Source organism: Uranotaenia lowii, chromosome 2, assembly GCF_029784155.1.
Source record: "Uranotaenia lowii strain MFRU-FL chromosome 2, ASM2978415v1, whole genome shotgun sequence".
Lineage (NCBI taxonomy): Eukaryota > Metazoa > Arthropoda > Insecta > Diptera > Culicidae > Uranotaenia > Uranotaenia lowii.
Window position 1 is genome coordinate 106,726,122 of NC_073692.1, and position 26,813 is coordinate 106,752,934.

At 35.1% G+C, this 26,813-nt stretch overlaps 2 protein-coding genes and 1 long non-coding RNA gene across 4 annotated transcripts in view; 2 read left to right on the top strand and 1 right to left on the bottom strand.

Annotated features, from left to right (window-relative positions):
• Positions 1–9,246, top strand: part of LOC129746586 (uncharacterized) — a 44,576-nt gene extending 35,330 nt beyond the window's left edge. For both annotated transcript variants that reach the window (XM_055740317.1, XM_055740316.1), the window contains one exon: positions 9,179–9,246. The gene's annotated coding sequence lies outside the window, so the exon portion shown is untranslated. The remainder of the gene's footprint in view (positions 1–9,178) is intronic.
• An 8,822-nt stretch (positions 9,247–18,068) lies between these two features.
• On the top strand, positions 18,069–19,386 carry LOC129744504 (uncharacterized). The gene is made up of 3 exons (XR_008736929.1): positions 18,069–18,384; positions 18,450–18,726; positions 19,265–19,386. It is a non-coding gene; the product is annotated as an uncharacterized LOC129744504 (long non-coding RNA).
• A 5,612-nt stretch (positions 19,387–24,998) lies between these two features.
• The window catches only part of LOC129749189 (uncharacterized), a 34,355-nt gene continuing 32,540 nt past the window's right edge, over positions 24,999–26,813 (bottom strand). Inside the window, exons 3-4 of the mRNA XM_055744116.1 lie at positions 26,025–26,558; positions 24,999–25,848 (exon numbers count right to left, since the gene is read on the bottom strand). Of these exons, the coding sequence (XP_055600091.1) occupies positions 25,426–25,848; positions 26,025–26,558 (957 nt within the window). The 3' untranslated portion in view covers positions 24,999–25,425. The remainder of the gene's footprint in view (positions 25,849–26,024; positions 26,559–26,813) is intronic.

Consider the following 26,813-nt stretch of genomic DNA (forward strand, 5'->3'; position numbering starts at 1 on the left):
AACTTTGGATATAGCAATGAAAGTTGATAAAACAGACAAACAAGAACAAGTATTAAATTCATTTTAAAACCTAAACGCATCTGAAAAAGACCTACGTGTTTTCACTTGCCTTAAAAAATGGAACAAATGTATACTTCGATATTTCTTTTTGTCAACATATGTAACTAATATTTTTTTTTGAAAATATTACTTTTTTTCAGAGAATACGAAAGTTGAACTGTGATGATTAGGATTTGGCCGGTGTTTCATTTTTGAAAATTAAGATTTACAGTAAAAAAGACACAAAATTTTTATTAAGGTTTTGTTTATATGATAATTTCCAGGAAACGAAATGAACTCATGAAACCATCGAAGCCTGAACAGATTATTTCTTTTCGATCTATTAAATTTAAAAAAAATCTGCTAAACAATTAAATGTTATTAAATCTTAAAAATGTAACACAATCCTTAATGAAATCGCAGATCACCACCAACAATGTTCAGGAAATTTTGAAATCAGAACTGCTTCAATTAAAATCTTTAAAATAATGGGTGAATATATCTAAACATATGTTTTTCTCTTTTCAAAACCAATCGTTTCTTTAATTCATTGGGTTAAAGTTCAAAGGAATTAATTTGCATTTTTTGCTTGAATAAAAAAAGGAATTTGCAATACAAAATCGCCATTTAATGCCATGACAAGTGCTGTTTGAGAACACTTTAAGTTGAAATGTGTGAAGTCTATAACTAAAGTATCAGGATGAGGATGGCGAATAAAAAGCTGTTTGAAATGGTTAATAAAAAATCTTTTCTTATGTTTTCTAATTCTTCAGCTCTAAAAAATACTACGCGATCCAAAGCTAATTGGGAGCTGAAAGCCCTGCGTTAGGCAAAATATTCGGCAATTACTCCAAAAATTGTCCCGATACTAAAAACAATATAACAAAACGGAATAAATCTACTGAATGGAATTCAGCCAAAAAAACAGACATATTATCTACATACAGTTATTTATTGAACAACTTACCAAAATTGGATTTTAAAAGACCAGTTGAGTTTAAATTCTTTGGTTTAATTTTGATATAATTGAGCGGGACGATTCGAGTAAAGGGAAAGAAGGGAAATGTAAAGAAAACTAGGAAAAATAGAAAATGGACGCGAAGTTGAACATGGTAAGACGAAGTTTACCGGGTCTGCTAGTAATTTAATATAATTAATAATGAAATCGACAACAAGTTTGTTTTTGTTTTAGGAAACTCGTCTAGTTGTCTTCTGTCATGCATCCTATCAATGGAATGATGTGAAGTGGGTACAAACAACTTGCGCTACAATGCGTGACAAGTTTTTTCTATCTCATTTCCACCTCTCTTTCAATTTCAGTTGAACGAAATCATCCTAAACACTTCGATGAAATTAGATCTCTATTTAATCATCGACTAGCTTTCGACTTGCGAATCATTTCTCAAGCTGTTCTCCCAACCTGCATGATTTTGAAATTAATTTTAAAAAAGTCTTCTCGACCCGATTTTCTCAAATTTCAAGTTGTCCTCTCGACTTGCTTTAAATTTCAATCGTATTTCAATCGATCCTTTAAAGCGGTTTCAAAAATATAAAATTTGTTGCTCCAATTCCTACTTTTCACTTAATGGTCGCGCGTCGATTCGTTGGTTCAATTCACTTGAAATTAAAACATATTTGAGGTTTCATTACGATGCCCATTATGCATCGTTCTTAGTTGTCCCGCCTATGTTTCAATTATTTTTTTCTTAAGCTGTCCTGCCGACTCGCTTACTTTCTTATTATTATTTTCTCAAGCTGTGCTTCCAACCCGCTTGGTTAACAATCAAATAAAGTACATAACTCGCCTTCTAATTTCAAGCTCAACTCGCATGAAATTTCTTATGATGCTTTCATACTCTTCCCTCAACCTGCCATTCAATTTCAAGCTTTCCTCTCAACTCGCTCGAAATTTCTAACGATACGGCTGTCCTCTCAAATCGCCTGTCAATTTCAAGCTGTCCTCTTAACTCGCTAGAAAATTATATCAATACTGTCAGGCTGTCCTCTCAACTCGCCTTTTAATTTCAAGCTGTCCTCTCAAGTCGCTTAAAATTCCTATCAAAAATTTCAGGCTGTCCTCTCAACTCGCCTTTCAATTTCAAGCTGTCCTCTCAACTCGCTTGAAATTTCTATCGATACTTTCAGGCTGTCCTCTCAACTCGCCTCCAAATTTCAAGCTGTCCTATCAACTCGCTTAAAATTTCCATCGATACTTTCAGGCTGTCCTCTCAACTCACCTTTCAATTTCAAGCTGTCCTCTCAACTCGCTTAAAATTTCTATCGATACTTTCAGGCTGTCCTCTCAACTCGCCTTTCAATTTCAAGCTGTCCTCTCAACTCGCTTGAAATTTCCATCGATACTTTCAGGCTGTCCTCTCAACTCGCCTTTCAATTTCAAGCTGTCCTCTCAACTCGCTTAAAATTTCCATCGATACTTTCGGGCTGTCCTCTCAACTCGCCTTCCAATTTCAAGCTGTCCTCTCAACCCGCTTGAAATTGTGAACGTGATCAAGCTGTCCTCGCGACCCGCTTGGAATTTCATTTTTATATCATGTTGTCTTCTCAACTTCAATACTGAATTCATCAATTCCAGTTTCGGCATTATTTCACAACCCGCTAACTTGCCAAAACAGATATTTACTAAATTGTTCGTTTTCTCTTTTTTTCCCACTTCAATCTTGATAGCCCTCGGATATCCTCTAACAGCGTTGCTTTTTTTCGAATAACTCATTTTATCACTGTGTTTTTCACTATGGGTAATTCACAAACTTATTGATTATCAAGCAAGTTTGATGAAAATACATTAACTGTGAATCGATGACCACGTTTGTTTACATTTTCGGTCCGAATTTCTCAGAATAATGTTCTCGTTTTCAATGCTAAAGAGACATTACCTGCCACGGTCGCCAAATGTGCAGACCTGTCCGGAGGTCTGCGCCCCGGAAGCAACACCGGCGAGCCACTCGATCTCGAACTACTGAGGGAACGACGCGCTACCTGGCTAGCTGGCTTGCTAGCCGATTGACTGGCCGACTGGCTCCTGCACGCTTGTGACGAATGACGCGGTATCGGTTTAATCCACTTACACAGTTGTTTATGTTTATGTTTATGATACATACACAGCCAAATCTTGTCAGCATCCCGGTGAGTAGTAAAAGTACATTTACTACTCATCTTAACTTGGCCGGGCCTACTGTGCAGTATTGGACGCAGAGAAAACTGGAACAAAGGGGGGAAGAAACGTGGATAACAGTACCATACGTTACGCTAAATTTCTGTGCTCCTTGATGGTGGTCTGTGTGACTTCGTCCTTGTGTGGATGGAAATGATGTTTTTATGTACAGAAATCCAAAACCCATGCTATAATTAATGATTTTACAAATTTCCTTGTTTTCATTATTTGAAAATTTACGATTTCAGTATTGCATTCGCTTCAATGTTAATAAAAATTTAGAGTTTCGGATTTCGATACACTATCATTTCTGGTCTTTGACCTTGGATATAGCGCCTTTGATCCCTCTTGAAAAGAAACATTGGAAGAACAAAAAAAATATAATAAGTATACGCAACCCCCCTCCCCTCTAAAAAACGTTTTCACAAGAATTCATGGTATTATAGTAGAATATTAGTTTAAATTATAGCTATTCTATGATTTATTCATATTTATTTATATGAATGCTAGATATAGACGTTGATTTCGATTATTCGTTTTATGATCTTGTAATTATTTCCTAATAACCTGTAAAAAGTCGTTCAATTCCACTATTAATTTTTTTTATTGAGCAGAAATTTTACTGTTTTATCGGTATCTCTATACGGAGCATCGCTGTTTACAAAAGTACAATCTTTAAACATCATGTTCATTACATCACACTTTCCGAACATTTATTAAAAATTGGCATAGATGATTTATCAACTGTATTTCTCTTTTCTGAGCCGAGAAGGCATTCATATTCAACACCATAAGCACGAGACAGAGATGCAACAATAAGAAAGTGCTACAGTGAAAACAAATCGGTATCGAATTTTGAATACGGCGAATGCGCCAAGACCTTTGTTTTGAGAAAAACGCATTACAAGTTTCAGAAAATAAAATCAATTTCTTGTTTAGCTGCGTACAATCATTTTCCTAAATAAGTCGCTAAAATGCTTTCAAATTGATTTAATTTCATCACCCGATCGATAAATATAGCTTTTCCGTTCTAATTACTTGAAAAAATTAATAAATATAACTGTGGGCCCTTTTACCACAGACTGGTGTTCTCATTTTGTTCATTCGCCAAATTGGAGCGCCCTTTTGAATTGCAGAATCACTGTTCGCCTTTTGGATCACTCATTAAAGAAGCAATATTCAAGCAAATTTCGGCTTGAAAGCGGGTCCAAATGATCACATTAACACATTAGCACATTCAACGATCTTATAAATGCTGATTTGTGCTTCTCCTCGTCCTGGGAAAACAAATTTCAAAAACTTCAATGCCCTTTTCCCATCTCGAAATAACTATTGGCCCTTTTGTTCGCGACGAAATTTTGAGGGGAAATAGGCGAATGAACTGTGGGATTACACACTCATAAAAAAAGTTATTCGCCTTATTTAAAAAATTTAATTTAACTTCACTAAAATAAGAAAAATTGAAAGAAGATCATATTTTCGGATGTAAAATAAATAGTTTAACGCATTTATGTGATTATCTGGATTTGTTTACAGTTGGCGCATTCGCCGTATTCAAAATTTGATACCGAAATACTCTATCCTTCTCACTAGGGCACCAATCTGTCTCAATGATACAGAATGAAAAAAAATGAACACAACTCCAGTCCTACAATGAAGAAGGTTAAACTTTGATGAATTAAATTAAATAGAAAGAATATACTTAGCTTCAGCCGTTTCCGTAACCTTTTCCCGATAAATCTAAGAAAATTCAATCCAAGCAATCCTTCTAGCTCCCAGATTTTGGAGCCAATGTTATCCATTGTATCACAATTAACTCTTTCCCTTCCCCTCTCACTACCACAACATTGCCACTGTAGTTCAAACTGCTGGTTTTTCCTCATTTAAAATATCGCGCACCTTCGCCTACCGAAATACGTCAATTTCACTTTTTCCAATTTACCAATATCAAAATGATAATTTTCAAACTCATTTTCGTTAACAGCACTTTGCCAACCAAGTTGGGACGCGCCCGTTCAACGGTTCAACAGAACAAGGGCGTTGCGTAAAATATCGACCGCTCTCCTACTTAACACGAATAAAAATAACTTCAACGCTTAAAACTACTTCCAACTAGGGATTCAGAAATTTTGCAACACACAGCACATGCCAATACACATAATTCTTTTGGCTTCCGGAACTTTCTCAAAACTTTCCAAAAATTTCAATTTTAAATTGAAAAAGTTTCCACGAACGAAGAAAAAACGCGTGCGCTGCCTTCGAGGCAACGTCTACTCTCCCCGCATACGATAGTTTTTTTTTTTAATTTTAAAACTCGCTTGGGCTTCATTTAATTGTACCTGTTGGAAGAGATTCTCAACAAATAAATGTAAACGAGGAACATGCGAATGGCCAGAGTCTATTGAAGTAAAAAACATAGATTCCGCAGTGTTCAAATATGTGCTTTAGAAAAGGTATGGAAATAATTGAAAAAATCATGAAATTTTTCAAAAATAATATTTTAAAAAGGAATGAAAAGCAAAGTGAACCGATGCATTTAAATTTCATAAAAAAAATTCGATTGTTTCATTATATTAAAAGTAATTTTGAAAATATTGGCTATAGTGTAGAAGTTATTCATAACGTTTTTTCAAAAAGTTTTTCAAAACAAACAAATCGCTAAAGCTCGTTACTCCTTGATTGATAAATACTTAAATTACTTCAAATTTGTAATCATAAATTTAAAATTTTAATTCATTGTCCTCAACAGATAAGGGCTTTTTAATTTTTTTTCAAATCAATGTTTTTAAGAAGAACAATATTTTAGTTTGGTTTCTTTATGTATTTATTAATAAATTTAAATTTAAATTTTAACCCCGGTTCGACTAGTTAGTTTCGATCAAAAAATTGGTTGAATGATCTGTCATTTACCGATCGAAACCAATTTCTATCTGTCATTGAACAAAACTGATGGTAATTTTGGAGAATTGGCCGATTTGACAATTCACTGCGGAATATTTTTTCACTGTGGTGAGTTCACTTTCACGTTCGCGTCTGAGTTCACAAGAACTGTAAACCGGGCTTTAGCCAGCCTCTGGGTCGATCCGCTTCACTTTCGTCTTGACCAATTTCCCCACTTTCACAGTGCGTGCAGATCGTGTGCGTTTTTGTGCGAGAAGCAAACTTCTCACTATTTTTCCTTTGTGTACATCTTGCCGTTAGTGCGTAGACTGCAACCTTATACGATTACTCTATAAAACGTGTGACCAACATATTTTTGTTAAGTGTTAGTGAATCTTGTTTTAAAGCTTATTTTGATCAGATTTAAACATTTTTTTGCCTTAATAGCAGTGGTCATGAAAGTTTAAAAACATCTGAAAAGTTTAAATCTGATAAAAAAGCTTAAATCTGAGGGATGTTCTCCACACGGCTTGTATAAGGTAGCATCCTCCTGATACTGTACTAGGGCATTTTTCACGTAAATTGACAGATGCAGGTGTCGAGCTATTACATCCACAAAAATGTCCTCAACAATCGTCAAAAACAATTCAAAACTCCTAAAAACTTTCGCATTTTTATAGGTCATACTGTACTTCAAAACCAAAAAAAAAATCAGTACACCTGAAATTTTGCTGAATTATAGTGTAGACTCGCCCTTAATATCGCATAATTGGTCAGAAAATATCTAGATCAACATTTTTCCGATATGTGGAAATATTTCATGTTTTTTTTAATAAGATTAACAACAACTTTTTATCAAAAACAATCCACCTTACATTCTTGAATCTTCTAGAATGCAATCTAGAATGGAAACAGTAGCATCAGTTGCGAAAATGATTTTATTCCAATTTTCAGCATCAAATTTCTGAATTTATAAAAAATGTGAAATTAGAAATACCATAAATTTTCTAGTAACACTTAAGAGCATTTTAAAAAGGAAGCATTGGAGGGGTGTTCTCACAATATTTTTTTCCGAGATATAATGTAGTTTTGTGTCAGTGAAAAAGGTGCAGCTATGATTCTACAATGTTGTCTGCTTAAATATTTGTTTGAATTTTAAGTGACGTATTTGGGGCAAAATTTTTGGAAACTACACCCAAAGAAAAGATTGCTAAATTTCAATGCCAACTATGAGCCAAAAATGTGCTGAAATGTGCATTGTGCAAAAGATAATATGAGTGCTTTCCTGACTACCGGCATAATGACTGGATTTCTCGAGAAAGCTATGCATGACCACTAGACTGGCCCATAACCAAAAAAATCCTTATTTTCCACGCGGCACCCCCTAGATTGGTGCTTTTAGGTGAAAAAATGATTTTCTGAAAGTTTCAGGTCATTTGGCAGAAGCACGAGCTGGCGCAAAGGACTTGAAATTTGTATGGAGATTTTCGGAAAAATGTATGAAAAATCGACATACTTTCACTCTTTGTGTTCTAAAATATGTTTCCAGTATGTTAGAAAGCTCAGAATTTCAGGAATTGTAGTTTAAACAATGACAAACAAGTTTATATAAGATTGTTACGCGATAAGAGCTGACTAAGATGAGTTATCCGTAATTGAATGTGTGATTTTTTTCGCATTTCTTTGATATATCGTGAATGGTGTATGGGCTAATAATCGCACTCACCTGATCGCATCGTCACACAATGCAGCAGTTGATAGTTTTTTAAACTTTCTTTCAACTTCTTGCAAAGATATTTGTTTTAAAATAAGTAACAACTTTGTCGAGGACACAAACTTTCTATCTGTAATTCTCATTGTGTGACAAATCGATCAAGTTAGTACCTACTAATAATCCACCTATACACCGATATGAAATGCGAAAAAAATCACACATTGAATTGCGGATAACTCATCACAGTCAACTCGTATTGCGTCACAGTTTTTTACAAACTTGTTTGTCATTGTTTAAACTACAATTCCAAAAATTCTGAGCTTTCTAGCATACTGGGAACATATTTTAGAACACAAAGAGTGAAAGTATGTCGATTTTTCATACATTTTGCCGAAAATCTCCATACAAATTTCAAGTCCTTTGCGCCAGCTCGTGCTTCTGCCAAATGACCTGAATCTTTCAGAAAGTCATTTTTTCACCTAAAAGCACCAATCTAGGAGTGCCGCGTTGAAAAAAATGTTGTAAAAATCATCCCATACAAATTTGGACCAGTCTAATGACCACTACATACAAATATTCAAGCGAAACAAGAAAAAGATCCCTTGGGATCCCAGGAACAAGAAAAAAAAAATCAAAATGCTGTCGGGAAGTAAGGATCGAACTCACAAAATCATTCTCAAATCGTCTTACCATTCCAATCATTTAACCAGTGTAATACCTGTGACGGATGAAGGATGAGGCATAATTGTCATATCTTTTCTGCCACGATCAATCAATCATTCGTGTATATACCTGCTTAGCTGGTAAATGACTGGTCATTCTGACAAACACTATTCATTAACAGAAATAAAATCAAGTTATGCTGATCCATTCTTACCTTTCAAAAACTCTGATGGCTTACCTTATACCGCAACTACAAACCTTTTTTTTTTTTTTTTTTTAATTTTCGATACATATGTATTAAGAATAAGATGTCAGATCCAAGAACCGAATCAAAGTTCATGGTAAAACCTCAAAATCAGAACCCAGAATCAGAAACCAAACTCAGAACTCAGAATCCGAATCATTTAGATCCTCGCCTTTAGGATTTGGAAGTCAGAATGTTAATCTTGGAATTCATGTCTAAGTTGCAAATTTAAATGTTTTTTTTTATAAGAGTAGGATAAAAATCCTATAACATGTTTTTCTTCTTTCGCTTGAATATATTGAACGAATCTTTATGTTTCTAGTGACAAGAAATAAATTTGAATTTATTTACCTACCGATTTCGGTTGAACGCTCTAATTTAGATATTAAAATTCTTTACGATTTTGACCATTAATATTTGTTCACAATGACAAAGCTTCTAAATAACCGTTTTTTTTTATTTCCAGATGCTGTTACCAACGATATTTACAGTTTTATTACTGTCATGTTCAGTTCGCTGCAGTGAGCTAGAAACGTAAGTATGAAGTCAGTTTCATTATTGTTGTAAAGGTTTTGAAAAATAACTTTTTAATTGAGCCGAGAAAATTGATAGAAAAATTTTGATACTGTATTTCTTTGCAAACCAAATGTTAGTAAAGCAACAACCAATAAATCTATATGAAAGTAACGTACCACCATTAGCGGGCCTTGGTTTTACTAATTTGTTCTACATCTGCCAAAACAAGCCGCCATCGGATGCCATTATTCACTCAACAGTTTGGCCCGGTTGCGGGAATGGCTTAGAACAATAATCAAGTAGGGTATTCGAAGGCAAGAGCACCTTCTGACTGACAAACGAGCATTTTGAGCAAACTTTTTAATCTTCTTGTAAATGTGCCTCCGATTTTTATCTTCGTTTCTAATATACATTTTTTACTATAGTAGGATCAACAATAAAAAAAACTAAATATGAAACTCATTGAACAAGTTTTTTTTAAAATGAAAGTTTGTTATCACTTATTTGGAACAAGCTATTTACTGAAATAAAAAAGATTTCGAATATCAAAGGTATGAAAATTTTTAAAGTAAGGAAATGGAAAAACCCATGCAACCAACAATCAGATAAATCAATCAATCGTACTTCGCCCCAGTTTCCTCGCGTAGAACATCAGTCGGATTCGATCGATCTTAATGATGGAACAGACCATGCTCATTCTTCAAGATGGCATATGAATTGGTTTACACCATTCAGGACATACCCCTGTTGAAATGGATTTTTTTCCCATTTACTATTTGTTTACACTGTAGGCTGTTTTTCGAGCTGGTCTGAAAAAATATTTTTTGCAACAACTAGACTAATGTAAACTTTTTAATTTAGAATATTCTACCGTAACATGTGTTTTCACAGATAGATGCCTACATAAATATCAGAATTTTGAAACGATTGATTATTATTGACCTTTATTGGTAGCAAATTTCATTTGTAGGAAAGTTCCACTGCTATCATTTAGAACAGTGGAACTGATCTATGGCATATGATGGTCATTTTTCTAATCTGTTTTATATGAATTGTCTTGATTTTTCAAATGAGTATTTTCCATATTATCTGTAAGTATTTTTATCATCTTAATCGATTTAATTGTAAAATCATACCTAAATTACCATTTCGAAAATATTCAAGTTTATGAAAAAAACATATGATAGTTTCGAAAATCTTTGTTTGTATAGACGTTACTACTTTGGTTGACATTTATCTTTCTTACAATTGAATAACCGTAAAACAACATTGGATTAGTTTTTTTACCAAATCAAAAACAACATTTTAAGTATTACAAAGCCATAAATTTTATAAAATTTACTCCAATTGTTGCCGAGATACATTTGGAATGATAATTTTTTGAGTTCCATTATGTGTGAAGCTAAAAATTTTACAAATATGCTGAATATTTCACTTGTTTACGCTTTGTACAAATTCTTTAAACAGAACGCAATCAATCTTGTTCATATATCTCGATCAACAAATCGGTGGGTGTCTTAAATTTCACATCACATTAGAAGAAGAAAAAAAAACTTGCCTTCAGTAGGTACCCACGTCCCGGTCGATCATTCCGAACCGAACGGTTTTCCAAAGCCAGTGCCAATGGGTAAAAGGTTCGATCGTTTCGTTGGTGGGTGATTAGCGTTAGTGAAAAATAATGGTTTGTTTACATTTGCACTCAATTTTCGTCGGACGTGCGCGCGCGGAAAAACTCACGACCATATTCGTACCGCCATTCACCAGACCAATAGCACGTTTTTTGGTCGGTTTCTTTCTTGTTTGCCACTAAATACTGGCCGGTTGATGCGTGAGAAATCTCGATCGCCAGCTGCTTTCCATCGATTGATTTTGGGCCAAAATTAACCTGTTTTCACTTTCTTGAGATTGTTGCCTAGATAGATAGAAAGATATGTACAAATGCAGACGGTGAAGGTGGGAAGTAATTATAGATTAATTACTGGAACCGATAGGAGATTTTCTGATGAATGTTCAGCGATTTAATGTACACTGTTGATATTGCGGAAACAATACGTTGCCGAAATCGAGCAAAGTTACTTCATGAGATGCAACACTTTTTAGATTTAAAAGGGAAAATTCAACTGAAATATTTTTTGATCTTGTTATTTTTTTTTTCATTTTTTTCTTTCCCACAGACTCACTGCAACACCAGTGGTTCACCATGATATTCACCATGACGTTCACCATGATGTGTACCACCATGACTTGCATCATGATTTCCACACGACCGTAGCTCACCCGATAGTGACGGATCAGCATCATCTGCACACCGAGTTGCATCACCACGATCTGATCCACAGCCATGGGGATCATCTGCACCAGCACCATCACGATGTGGTGGTGGCCACCCCACATGCTTCCGGTTTCTGGAAGAAGAGCTACGTGTGGAAGCCACGATGGGTTAAGTCCTGGCAGGAGAAGAAGGTCTATGTGCCCATCTGGAAGCACGTCTGGGGACCGGTGCAGGTGACCGAGTGGGTGCCAATTCCGAAACCACCACCGGGCTGGGTGAAACATTAAACGTGAATGTATGGTTCTTTTTTTTAAATTTTATTATTGTTTTGTAAAAAAGGTACCAGTGTAGTATATTTTACATGTATCATGTACAAATAAATAGCTTTATGTTCTTGTTTTATTCATCCCTTTCATCTGTTTTAATCCCCTCTTACTTAGGCTTTCCAGATACTTTCAGAAAAAAGCGGGACATTTCACGACAAAAAAGCGGGACACAGCAGAAAAAAGCGGGACATTTAAGAAACTTACGTATACCATCAGCCAAGGCTATTTTAAGAAAGTACACTAAGATTTTTATAACACGGACTGATTTTGCTCAGGTTTTCTTACATGACTTCTATAGACACGGTTTTTTGCCATAAACACGGTTATTTCTCACGGTTCTCGCAAATAAACACCAAGGTTTTCAAAAAAACCTGTGTTTTGACGATGAAAAAACCTGACGTTCTTAGATTTTATTCAATAATTCTGTGATGGTTTTCTGTGACGATTTTTTCGATAATTTCATTAAAAAGTCATGCCAATTTGCGTCTTTTATACATTTTACTTGAGAAAAATCAAAGAACATTACTAATCTTATCATATTTTCCAATTCATACTTAAAAATTTAAAATGTATAACGACGTAAAATAATTAACTTTGAAAAAACGTATGCAATTTTAAAATTATTGTGAAGTCTGTGAATATTTTTAAATTTCTGTTTTCTGTGACATAGATTCTGTAATGAAAATTTGCTCAAAATTCTTTGAAATTTTAGATTTATCTGTGATTTCGGCAACCTTGATTAACACATTATTTGAGAGAAATATTTTAAGTCCTACATGTAAACGGCGAATTTAATATAGTGTAAATAACCTTTGTGCATTATCAAGTATATTTCAAATATGTTTTAAAAATTTGAAACTCAAGAAAATTTCCATCATTGTATTCTTGACTAATGAAGTTGAAAAAGATGGTGTGTTAAAGGAAATTGAACTTAGATTCTTCCAAAAAATTAAGTATTATAATCATTTAGAAATAACTTAAGCAATGTTATCATCATATTCATTGATTGAACGTGCTCCGAAAACGATTAATTGATCCGAATCTTACTTTAACTTCAGGGTTTTTTAGTATTGCCTTATGTAAACTCTGAAAAAATGACGCTTATTAGAGAAAAATGACCAATTCGATTTTTTTCTGTGTTGTATTGCTTATTTTGAGAAAAAAGACCAAATCTTAAAGAGGATCAAGTTTGATTTTCCACAGTGTAAGTCTTCGATTTTTTTTTTAAGTTTTCCTTGAAAAAAGCGGGACATTTTGAGGAAAAAGCGGGACGGCGGACATTCAACAAAAAAACGGGACATGTCCCGCTTTTGCGGGGCGGATGGCAACCCTACCTTACTAGAATGTCTTCAATGAGAGAAGTATTGGAACTACTCCATAACCCTTCCAGATGAAAGAAATAGAAAATAATTCCGGTTTGAAATGAAAAACTCTAAAAATGAGAGCTGACTGTGGTAGATATATCCAGAGAAATAGTTGTATTGGTTTATCATTTGGAAGAAGTTTATTAGAGCAATTGTTGAATGAAAAAAAAGTGTGGTATGTTCTTCGTGAAATGCTTCGGGTTATTCCTTAAATTGTTCAGCCCACGTTCTGTCATTATCTTCTGCATTGTTTTGAACAGTGCTAATACAGTAAGGTTTTTTTTTACACTGATATACGTACCGCGTAAAAAAAAACGTGTAAAAAAAAACCGTGTTAATTCCCGAAAACCGAGTAAAAAAACCGTGTTAATTCCCGAAAACCGTGTAAAAAAGACCATTCGAATTCTGCAGCTCTGAAGTTCTGACACTTAAGACCTGAGACCTGAGACCTGAGTCCTGAGACCTGAGACTTGAGACCTGGACTTGAAAATGTAGACTAGAGACATGAGACCTGAGACATAAGAAATGACACCTGAGACCTAAGTCCAGGGACCTGAGATCTAAGACATGAGACCTAAGAAGAATGAGACCAAAGACATGGGACATTAGACCTGAGACCTGAGACTAGAAACCTCAGACATAAAACACGAGACCTGAGATAGAGACTTGAGACTTAAGACATGACACCTGAGACCTGAGACCTGAGACATGAGACATGAGACAATGGGCATGAGACATGAGATATGAGACCTGAGGTATGAGACAAGAGCCATGAAAGCTTAGACCTGAGACATGAGACTTTAGACCTGAGACAAGCTACTAGTGTTATTACCGCGAAAAATTATATTAGCTTCGATTACAACATGCGACCCCTCTAGTGCTTACCCTTTGGTTTGACTTGTAGGTGACGAAAAACAGTGTCGCGAAATCGCTAGTACAAGCTACTAGTGTTAGTACCGCGAGAAATTAGTTAAGCTCCGATTTAGACTTGCGACCCCTCTAGTGAAAGTGTTTGACTTGTAGATGATGAAAAATAGTGTTGCGATTTCGCTAGTACAAGCTACTAGTGTTAGTACAGCGAAAAATTAGTTAAGCTCCAATTTCAACTTTCCACCAGTCAAGTGAAAGGGTTTGACTTGTAGATGACGAAAAATAGTGTGGCGATTTCGCTAGCACAAGCTACTAGTGTTAGTACCGCGAAAAATTAGTTTAGCTTCGATTTCAACTTTCGACCGGTCAAGTGAAAGGGTTTGAGTTCGCGAGTACAAGCTACTAGTGTTAGTACCGCGAGAAATTAGTTAAGCTCCTATTTAGACTTGCGACCCCTCTAGTGAAAGTGTTTGACTTGTAGATGATGAAAAATAGTGTTGCGATTTCGCTAGTACAAGCTATTAGTGTTAGTACCGCGAGAAATTAGTTAAGCTCCGATTTCAACTTTCGACCCGTCAAGTGAAAGGGATTGACTTCTTGGTGATATTGGTTACAGGGGGTAATCTTGAGAATCCGGGGAATTGAATAGTATTTAAAGTGTATTTTTTATATTTTGTATCACGTTTTGCTTTAATAACTGGCAAAATAAATCAAAACGCGCAAGCAGAAACTGCAGCACCCAGCTGAAAATTGAGTAAAATCATCATTCTAGATAGCTCTGAGAGCTGTGAGCCCGTGCGTTTTTTGATTGTTTGAAAACTTGAACCAGATGCTACAAATTTTCGAAAATTTTTATCAAACATCGCATTCTTTGGAATTTGCAGGTAATGAAAATATAACTTCAAAATTTTTATCCATCCAATCATGATTTTTTATGATTTCAGCTAGTAGAATTTGTTACAGTATTTTTCACCCCTAAATGTTTGTTGAACCCTCATGCCTTCTATAAAAACATTTATGGTTTAAAAAATATAAAATTTAATTCGAACAAAGCCAAAACTGCAATTGGTGCTTCATGCATTATGACATTACAAATACATCACAACCAATAATTTTGCTGACTACCTCAATTTTATGTGCAATCAACTTTAAAACTTTTTTGTACAAACGGTATGATTATCTGCGGAAATAATGTTTTTAAAGTCCATTGAAGTTGAAAACTGTTGCATGATGCACCAGATGCACCAGACGGTATCTCTGTTTAAAAGACATACGTCGTCTATGCCGATTTAGGCTTTGTAGACTGAATTAATTACGTTGAAAATTTAAGATAAACATTTAACTCCAGTACCGAGATGGAAATCGAACCCATGCCATCAGTGGACCAGCGATTACCGTCTTACCACGCTAACCACTCGACCAGCGAGACGTATCTCACAACTAACCTTGAGTTCTGTTTGCTTCAAACACTTTAACTTGATTGGTCGCAGATTGAAATCGGAGATGAAACTTCTTTCTACCGGTAATAACACAGTAGCTTGTACTAGCGAACTCGCGACACTATTTTTCATCACCTAAAAGTCAAACCCTTTCATTTGACCGGTCGAAAGTTGAAATCGGAGCTAAACTAATTTCTCGCTGTACTAACACTAGTAACTTGTACTAGCGAAGTCGCGACACTATTTTTCATCGCCTACAAGTCAAACCCTTTCACTAGAGGGGTCGCAAGTTGAAATCGGAGCTTAACTAATTTCTCGCTGCACTAACACTAGTAGCTTGTATTAGCGAAGTCGCGACACCATTTTTCGTCACCTACAAGTGAAATCCTTTCACTTGACCGATCGAAAGTTGAATTCGGAGCTAAACTTATTTCTCGCTGTACTAACACTAGTAGCTTGTACTAGCGAAGTCGCGACACTATTTTTCATCACCTACAAGTTAAACCCTTTCACTTGACCGGTCGAAAGTAGAAATCGGAGCTTAACTAATTTCTCGCGGTACTAACACTAGTAGCTTGCACTAGCGAAGTCGCGACACTATTTTTCGTCATCTACAAGTCAAACCCTTTCACTAGAGGGGTAGCAAGTTGAAATCGGAGCTTAGCTAATTTCTCGCGGTATTTATCCTAGTAGCTTGTCTCCGGTCTCAGGTCCAAAGTCTCATGTCTCAGGTCTCAGTTCTCATGTCATATGTCTCATGCCTCATGTCTCATGTCCTATGTCTCAGGTCTAAAGTCTCATGTTTCATTGCTCTTGTCTCATGCCTCAGGTCTCAGGTCTCAGGTCTCATGTCTCATGCTGAGGTCTCAAGTCTAATATCCCTTGTCTCAGTTTCCAGGTCTCAGGTCTCATGTCTAATTTCTAATGTTACATGTCTCAGGTCTCATGTCTCATGTCTCATGTCTCATGTCTCATGTCTCATGTCTCATGTCTCATGTCTCATGTCTCATGTCTCAGGTCTCAGGTCTCAGGTCTCAGGTCTCAAGTCTCAGGTCTCAGGTCCCAGGTCTTAGGTCTCATGTATCATGTTCTTAGTCTAAGACAGTGGTTTTCAAACTTTTTTCACTCACCGCCCCCTTTTGCAAAATTTTTAAGCTCGACGCCCCCCTGAGCAAATTTTCAGAAAAACTATTGAAAAATGTAAATCTGGATCGTTGAAAAATCGTTAGCTTTTGGCTTGATGTTGTTGTAAGGCTTATTTCAACACTCATTCAAATTTATATGAATCCCTCAGAGCCAAAAGGGTAGGGGGTATTATAAGTTTAAAAATGGTCAAAAATTTACACACTATTTTGTTCGAAAGAAACATGCAATTTTTTGAAAAATAAATGGAAAATGATCAAACATAACAAATTAAAAGCGTGTTTTCTCAAAATCAGCTTTTGTGCAGTTATACTAAGGTTGCCAAAATTTTCCCAGCACGTACCCGAGCCGGAATATTTTATCTAATAATTTTGCAAAATCCGGCATTAGATTTCAAAATAGTCGACCAATAACCCGGGTAATATCCAAGAAAATTTTGTCAAGACCCAGGAATTTGTCAACGATAAATCAAGGAAAAAAACTTTTAAATAACAAATTTCCGTCATAATTTTTCATGGTTATTTCCATAAAATTTGCTCAAAAAAATCTTTTTGGACGCATAAATAAAATTTTTTAACAACACAATTTGTTTATATTTTGTTTGTTTTGGCTGAATTGAATAATTCTGGGCGAAATCCGAGCATTTCTCATTGAAATCTGAGCAATCGGGCTTGACCAGGGTTTTGTCGAATTTTTCATTTAATATCCGGGCAAATATGAATAAAACCGGGTAATCTGGCAACCTTAACTTATACTCTTTTAGCTCCAAGGGCTTCATATTGCTACAAACCTCCAGCAAACAATTAATTCTATGTAAAGTTTCCTAGACACTTCCTTAAACTAATTAATTTTTTTGATATCAAATCATATATCTTAAATTTTGGAAAACAAAATTTTCTATTCACCATTAATTTGCATTAGTGTTGAAGACTAAATTGCATTATTGGATACAAACAAAATACTGTCAAGCCACTAAAATAACGTAAGAATAGTATTACTTCGTGATATTTGAATTTGACTCCTGTTCATAGTTATACAGCATTCACGGGTCTTAAAGTTAAAATAAGATTCTGATAGCTAAATCCTGGCTATGTTAGTGATAACCGAGAAGAATGAAAGTTTATCCATGGCAAATGGCACAATTATTATTATTTATTACAAATCAACGGAACACATATTGGTCCAAATGATGACTTAAAATTAATATAAAAAGAGTACTACACACCAAAAATTTTATAATTTTACACGTGCCAGAAACGCTTCACGACCCAATGGTGTTTTGATTTAATCATGAAACGATCTAATTTTACACCGATTCGAATATAAAAGATCAAACCTGCATCTAATTTTACATTAAATTGCACTTAAAAAAATTCAACGCGCCTGGCATCCCAGTAAGACAACAACAAACGAAATGTCAAAAGATTGTTTTGTTTTGTTCGTAGCTCCCGTTCAAACTTTAAACAGATTGATTTTACTTTGCTCGCGGTTCAGGAAGTGACGTAGTTTACTGCAGTTAATTGGCCTTCCCATCCCCCTGGAGAAAACAACCTTTTGCCGACGGCTTTCATCCATAGCTGGACAGTTTTGCGCAAGGCACAGTGATGGATTACAATCAACAAAGGGACCACTTACCAACGGAAGTTGGTGCAAGAATTAAACGGCGTTGGACCTTGGACAAAACAAGAAAACATCTAGATGTGTTATTGATGACATCAACCCATCAGAATTTTCCAATAATGGTGAGTGTATTAAATTGGTTTTATACTACCAACAACATTTTATTCATGTTTGATTTTTTTTTCAGCTCATTCAGATGCTTCCACTGTCCCTGCCAAAAACAATTTCCAGCACCGTTGAAATCAGTTGGAATTGCAGGAGTAGTCGAAAGAACTCTCTCCACTGTCCAACCAACAAGGAGCAAGTTAAGCTCATCTAGGTACTAAATTAAAAAAAAAATCACCTAGTGGCGTTATCACAACAAGTTTTCTGCCGGAAGTGGGTCGACAATTCCACGCTCTAAACTGCGATTCCCGGAATCTTTCTTTATTGTGCCTAGAGTGGATATAGGATCAGAAAAAAAGGTTAGTAGAAAATTTCGTGCGCTCTGATTCTAAAACGATATTACCCCTAGTTTCAATTCACAATCGGGATTCCAAGTTCTGAGGCCCTCAAAATCAGAGGGAGATAACTTATCTCAGATAGATGTCAAAATCATCGATCAAAATATCTCAAACTATTTAATATTACATACAAATAGGATGATTTAGGTTGTGTCGAATATTTTTGTACATCGGTGTATGTCGGATGAATTGATAATATCAATAATAACGTATCTATCGGGTATTCGTGGCTTGGCTATGGAATCGAACAGATGTTTTTATATACCTATTTTTTATATTTTCAAATGTTAATAGCTCTAAAGGCTCTTTTATGTACAATTTACTTATTTTTAGTCAGAATCACATAAATTGATTTAAAACTACGTATTTGGACAAAATCATGTCTTTTATCATCAGTAATCGAACGTACTCGATATTCGGATGCACCCATTTTTCCCAACAATACCCAATTTACAAGTGAGTACTGTATTTTTTTTCTTCCTTTCACATTTCATTCTAGATGGATAAAAACGATGAACAGGATTGGAACATCGATGTATTTGTCAATGCTACAAGTCGATTTCATGTAGCTCAAAAATTCAGTTTCAAATAGCACAATGTGTATCAATACGAAACCTTCCGAATCACATAGATACAATAATACAGATTGCGCAAAGAAGAAAAATTGTTCCTCAATTTATTAAGAAGAAGTTTATTTTACGAATTCTGTCTCAAATGTTTGTTATTAAATCATAAATAAATCAATTATCAATAAATATTGAAATATTGTAATGAATCAAAACTTGAATCAAATAAAATAGCGTCGATAAGATTGATATAAATAAGTGGTAAAGCTATCTTCATTATTGATTGAACTTCCTGGAGCATGTCCTATTTATGTATCATTTCAAGGCTTTATCTACTTAAAAGTTGTACATTGAAAACATCTACTTGCAGAATTACTTTTCTTTCAAATTTTCACAAGCGATTTTTTACTGTTAAAGTTAGCATAAAGTAAAGAAAACAAGGCAAATAATTCATATTTTAAGCTAGGAAGCACATATGTTTAGAAAAATAAATTTTCATGAACATAAATTCGCGTAAAATTTTACACTTTTCAAAATAACTGGTTATTAAATGTTGTTTCAGTTTCAAATTAGTGGAATTATTGAATTATTGAAATTTTCTGCAATTTCAACTTTTTCTTAAATAATTTTTAATAACCAATAATTTCGCAAGAAGTGAAACTTTACTAGAATTTATGTACATGTGAATTTGTTTCAGTAACGATTTAAATTTATGTCAAAAAAGATGCTTCCCTTTTGTGCGTCCGGTAAGACATAAATTTACATAATTAATGATGTAATATTATGTCAAACATGACTTCAAAATAAGTCAGAAAATTTATGGCTTCAAGCGTTTCTGTTTTCTCTGGTTTATTTTTATGTCAAAAGTGATGCTTCAATTTTGTGCATCCAATTTGACATAAATTTACACCAAAAAATTAATAGTGTGTAAGTCTAATTACAGGGTTCTCAATACACTTAAAACTTTAGTACGGAAAACATCTCTCGAAACGTCGAAATCGAAATGCTCAGAAAAACGGTTGAATGTTTTCATTACACCGATGATAGCGCTATTAGCTCCATAGTTGTTCGAACGAATGGGAACATACAATTGATTTTTTGAATCGATGGAAATAGAGACTAACAAATAAGAACTTATAAAAAAATCTCTTATCTAAAATAATTCTTACATATTTTCTTAAAAAAAACCTATCACTAGATCACAGATGATGCCATTTTATACAGATTTTTTGAAGGTATTTTCTGTTTAGCAGATTTTTTGAGACAAAACCTATACATTTTAAAGAAAATCAAGCATTGCCATCTTGAATTATCCTTGTTTAAGTATATATAACCCAAAATAATCTTACCAAACAAGATCAATATGTAGAGCGAATGCAAATTCAGTGACAATATAAAAAAATCCTAGTTCCTACATTACATCTAAAAACAATCATTGAGATACTAGAACCAAAATTTGATTGTAGCTTTGTGAAATCATAGATATTTTAGTCTTCAACCTGATGTCTAGTTTTGTAACGTAATTTTATTTTTTGCATCAAACTTACCGGTGTTATTACAAATCTACGTTGTTTTGTGATTTGTAAAAATTTTAATGATGACCTCACCGCCCCCTGAGACCTTCCAACACCCCCCAAATTTCGACATTGAGCTCACCGCCCCCTGGAAGCTCTCAACGCCCCCAGGGGGGCGGTAGGGACCACTTTGAAAACCACTGCGCACTGGTCTAAGAGATAAGATTTTCCCAACTTCAAATAGATTCAAAGTAGGGTGGTCGGATTTACCGGTTTTTTTCAAATCCGGTATTTCGGTATTTGTAATTTATAAAACCGATAAAACCGGTAAAACCGGTATTTTTCAAAGCCTATCGAATTCATGAAAAAGTTTCGTCTTATTGCTGTAGCAATTGCATGAAATGTTCAGAATTTATAACGCAATAGATTTAGCGACATTTTTGATTGAAAAATATGGTTATGTCTTCAAAATATCCCGTTGTCATAAATCTATCATCATCCTAATGATAATCATAATATTTATCATCGTCATTTCGTTATTATAATTTCGCTGTGAGGTTGCAGAAATTATAAAAGTTTCATATAAATTTTCAACGAATTTTTGTCCTGTACTCTGTAATATCTACAGTATTTAGATTTAAGAACAGATTAAGTTTTAAAAAGTCTTTCATGAAAATGTCATACAAAATATATATATATATTTTGATATACAAAAAGATAACTTAATTTGATAAGGTTTCATTTTATTATATTTTTGACACTTTACCAGTATTATGGCATTCGTGTCTAGTTAATTTGATAAGGCAAAACACAAAATTCTGAGGCCAAAGTTTCTGGTTGACTCACAGAGTTACAGATTTTTGTTGTTCAAAATACGAATGTTTTCCCCGAAACCTAGATCTTGATTGCATTCAGTTTGCCTTTCTAACAATGCATTCATTTTGCCTTTCTAACAATAAAACGAACAAATAGGAATAAATATCTATTCAAAATCTATTCAGCAATAAATATAGTTGTTTGCATCTGATCCATATATGTTTTATTATAATACTGTTGCAAATTCATAAAAACTTTGTTACTGCTTTGTCTGGAAAAAGAAAATGCTTCAACAGCGTTAAAAATAAAAACAGAGTTCCATCAATTACCTTAAAATTATTGATAAATAAATTTCTTACAAACATTTGAACATGTGTTTAACAGCTAACTCTAATGAAACATTTAATGTTTGAAAACAAAATAGGAAATTTCTAATCAGTTTTCAACATTTTTAAAATTTTAAATTTGTGAAAGCCCGGCACCACTTAGAACTACTTTGATAAACTTGGCCTGTTTATAGTTAAATCATTTTTGCATCTTTTGACAAAATTCCAGTTTTTCAATGAAAAATACAGTGATTATTGTGAAGCAATCTTAAATTTCTAGTTGCTGTATCATTTTTTCAGTCTTTGTACACTTGAGCAGTCTTTAAATGTTTTTTTGAGCGTTTGTTTCATGAAAAATATATTCTAAAAGAGGGATGGCAGATTGTTAATGCTCTTTTGAACGTCACTATAGCTTTAATCCAAAAAAATACATCGAAAAGTTTTAGAAATCATCTAATCTCACATAAACCTTACAGTATGGTTTATTGAGCTTAGATTTTGAAGCTGATTGAACAAAATTTGAATACTTGGTAAAAAAACATTTAGCTGTATCAATTTTATTTCAATGCCAAAGAATAATAAAAAAAATTACCGGAATTACCGGTTTTTTACCGTCTCACTAGCCGGTATTTCCGGTATTGGAAAATGGACGGTTTTACCGATTTTACCGGTTAGACCACCCTAATTCAAAGTGTTTTCCTTTGAAAAAGACTTAAAATATTTTCTCTCAAAAACCGTGTTAATTCGCTAAAACCGTGTAAAAAAAACCGTGTTAATTCCCGAAAAGCGTGTAAGAAAAGCCGTGTAAAAATAAACCGCGTAAAAAAAACCGTGTAAAAAAAACCTAGGTGTATATTAGAGTGTCCTACCCGGGATTTCCCGGTCGGGAATTCCCGGGAATTAGAAAAATTCGGGAATTCCCGAATCCCGGGAAATGCTTAAAAAATCCCGGGAATTCCCGAAGCCAATGAAAAGTGCTTAATCACTAAAAATTTACATCAATTTACATCCAAATTGGAAAAATAAATCATATTGAACAACAAAAATGATAGTTCTACCACGTTCCACCTTGACAGCTTAGTCTTAACTATTATTTTTCTTAAATCTGTTTTCCAATCGAAAACTTAGTGTTAAAGTGAAAAACGACAAAAAATCTATAAAAACAAACAATTCCATTAGTGAAACGCTACGGAAAGAATCTAAATGTTCTATTTTGCAACATTCATCATTTAGAACTTCCATTTTGGATACTGTTGACAGTAGCAAAATCATCAGCAAAGAAATGACATATTGTAAAACAAATGGATAGTTATCTGAAAAATTTACGATATTTGATGATTAACCTGAAGTCTAATCAATTTCTATCGAAAGAAAGAAATCTTTCACAATTATTTAAAAAAATTTACAGTTAGAAACAGACCAGTTTTTCGGTTATAGTATTTTGTTTTCGGGTCTGCGTTTGATTATTGAATTTTTGAGGCATTAAAAAAGTTTGAAATGATTTTCAATTGTAGGTACTACCATAGAATTAAAAATACCATATTGATAAGGATTCGTACGCAGAAGAGGGTTAAGATCTTCATGTTGAAATCTTCATTTTCAATATTTCCCGGGATCCCGGGAATTCCCGGGAAAAGGATCGTCAGATTTCCCGATTCTAGTGTATATCAAAAAGTGGATATCAAAAAGCGAAATTTTCGAAAAGTTTAGCAATAACAAATTAGTTTTTGCCTAAGGATGCTTCATTTACATAAATGCGATGAACATGATATCAAACATTAGATGTAGGAACAATCATTATATTCTATATAATCGTTATTCTTTTTCTGACCATCCTTTCAGTCTGGTGCGTTCTGTCCACTAGTTTCGGCGTTCTACCCCACGGTGTGTTCTCTTGACGGTTGAGTATTTAACAAAAATATCATCAAAATTGAGTTTTTATCGTTATTTTTCTTTCTAGTAAGACGTAAAATAAATCGCGGAATCGTTAACGTTCAATTAGGTTCTTACATGATTTCAAGCGCTGTAAATAGCTTTCCTAATGCTTAACTGGTGCGTTCTGTACAGTTTTCCCCTATATGCAGACGACATTTTGATTGTTGTAACGAATCGTAGTATCAAAATCAATAGGAGAAAGATAAAAACAGCTGTGAGCAACATATCCGAATGGGCCAAATCAATTTGGCTCCAGAGAAATGTCTCAGGAGCCACTTTTGCCTTGAAAATCATATTCTCTGGAAGCTTAACATCGAGCTGAACGGAGTATCAATACCATATAAGAAAGAACCTAAAATCCTAGGCATTCCCTTTGACAGTCTTTTCAGCAGCAAACTTCTTCATGGACTTGAAATAACTTGTCATTCCTGACGAGTTATTTCTAGTCCATTTGGCCTAACCTAGAACAAAATCATACAACATGCTAACGGACTGCTTCCAAGTTCTCCCGTTTAGGCCAGTTGCGTAGAAGTCGGGGTCCTTCCGTTCCATTTGATAATGAAATGACGAACAAAATGTATCCCTCTACAGTATAGCTAGAAAAATATTAAGAAAATACACTGAACGTCACTTACTAAACACTGCACTGGGCAGTTAATTCGATTAGGAGATTGTAAATCATGAAAAACTTTACACAGATGGATCTAAACTAGCGGATAAAGTAGGTGCTGGTCTTTTTGGTAGTTCTTCAGAAATTGCGCGAAGTCTTCCCCAACAAATATCGGTTTTTTTCAGCAGAAGCTGCAGAGATAGCGTTGGCTTTACACCACAATAGTTCTACAGGGAAATTAGTGCTTTTTTCCGGCTCATCAAGTATGTTACTTGCCATACAAAATCCTCTCGTCGCTCCTAGATATAGCATATTCAACATTCCATCTTCAGATGGGTAACCTACCTTATACATCAATTTCTGCTCAGCGCGGCGGTTAAAATTCAACTAGCTTGCATACACAAAGGCGTTTTCGATTTGGAGTAGGTGAAATTCACAAAAAAGCTTTCGCTCAAGAAAACATGGGTTCAATGGTTTTACAGTTTTATTCGTTGTTCAAGTGAATTCATATGAACGATAAAATATAACAACCTCACTACGAACCTACTGGATGATTGATTGGATGGCAATGATGGAACTGGATACGCAAAAATGACTTATCACGTTTCGTTTTGGCGGGAATGTTACGGGCGACGCGTCGATGAAAATGAGTATTGATGATGAAAAATTATAGTCCGCAAACTAAACGCAGTCAATTGCGGCTTTATATACTTAGACTCTGTTTCTGACATTCATACTTAGGTATTTACACAAGGTCTCAGAGCTGCGAGTGCATCCAAGGTTTCTTTTTAAATATTTTGCTTAATCTAGAGTTTTAAAGCTAGGTGACTTCTTAGTATTGAACAGGGAAACTAAAGCTAGGAGTATGTTAAGATTTAGCTCTAAGAGTTTGTTCAGGGAGAGGGAAACCGGAAATCGGACTTATTTTCTGTGGTATCCGTTTTGACAACAGCTGGTGTGATGTTAGCTGCGCCCTCGGGGGCCGCTTCTACGGCTTTTGGTTGAGCGGAAGCAGTTTCGCTTCGTTTGAAAACCACCTTCGAGTCGGTGGTTTCGCCCTTCCGATCCCAACCGTGCTCAACCTCGTGATGATGCTCGTGGGGATCCGGCGATGGGAACCACTCGGAGATCCACACCGGTTTCCAAATTTGCTTCCACGCCGGGACCCACGTTTCCTTCCATCCGGGCACCCAAATCTGCTTCCAAGCTTCCTTCCATTCGAGCTTCTTGTCCGGCAACCAAACCAGCTTCTTGCTTGGCTTCCACGTCTGGACCCATGCGGCCTTCCATTCCAGTTTTTTCTCTGGTACCCAAACCTATATTGAAGATGAAATCATCGCTCATTATTTATGAAAGCAATATTGATGAACCACCGATTTAACGTTATTTGGACCTAAAGCAGGGCTTTACAGAAGTGCTAATAATTTATCGTTACAAATAGCTAATATTTGACGGCATTCTTAAATTGATGGATTTCTTGTGTTCTACTCACCTGTTTTTTCTCAGTTCGCCAAACCTGTTTCCAAGCTTCCTTCCATGCTAGTTTTTTGTCCTCAACCCAGACTTGCTTTTTGGCCGGTTTCCAAATTTGTTTCCACGCCGACTTCCATTCCAGTTTCTTATCCGTTCGCCAGACTTGCTTCTGTTCGGTTTTCCAAATCTTCTTCCAGCCAGACTTCCATACCAACTTTTTCTTCCACAGGTCGTGGCTGGTGTACTCCCAACCGTCGTGATCCTTGCCAAGGTATTTCTCGCCCGGAACGCCAACTTTGATCCAAGCCGGATACCAGTACTGTTTCCAGGCTGGCACTTGGATCTCCTTCCAGTCCGGGACCTTGATTTCCTTCCATACCGGTTTCCAGATTTGCTTCCAGGCGGGCACCTGAACCTCCTTCCAGGCCGGGACCTTTATCGGTACCCAGATCGGTTTCCAGATTTTCTTCCAATCCGGCACTTCGACCTCCTTCCAAGCGGGGACCTGAATCTCTTTCCATACCGGTTTCCAGATTTGCTTCCACGCCGGTATCTGCGGGGCACAAAATATGTTTAAATATTTTCAAAAATAGATTTTAAGTCGTAATAACAAGTTTTCACCCTTCTCAATTCTACGAAGTTTTGTTCAGATGTTTAAAAAAAAAATATGTCAAATACAGTAACCATTTACAATTGTGTGTTAGTCTTTTTGTCAAATACCTGTGTTGATCATACTTTTGAAAGTATGACATCGAATTTACCGTCCTAGTATGTTTCCATGTGTTGATTGTGTTCTAGGGTCTCGTGG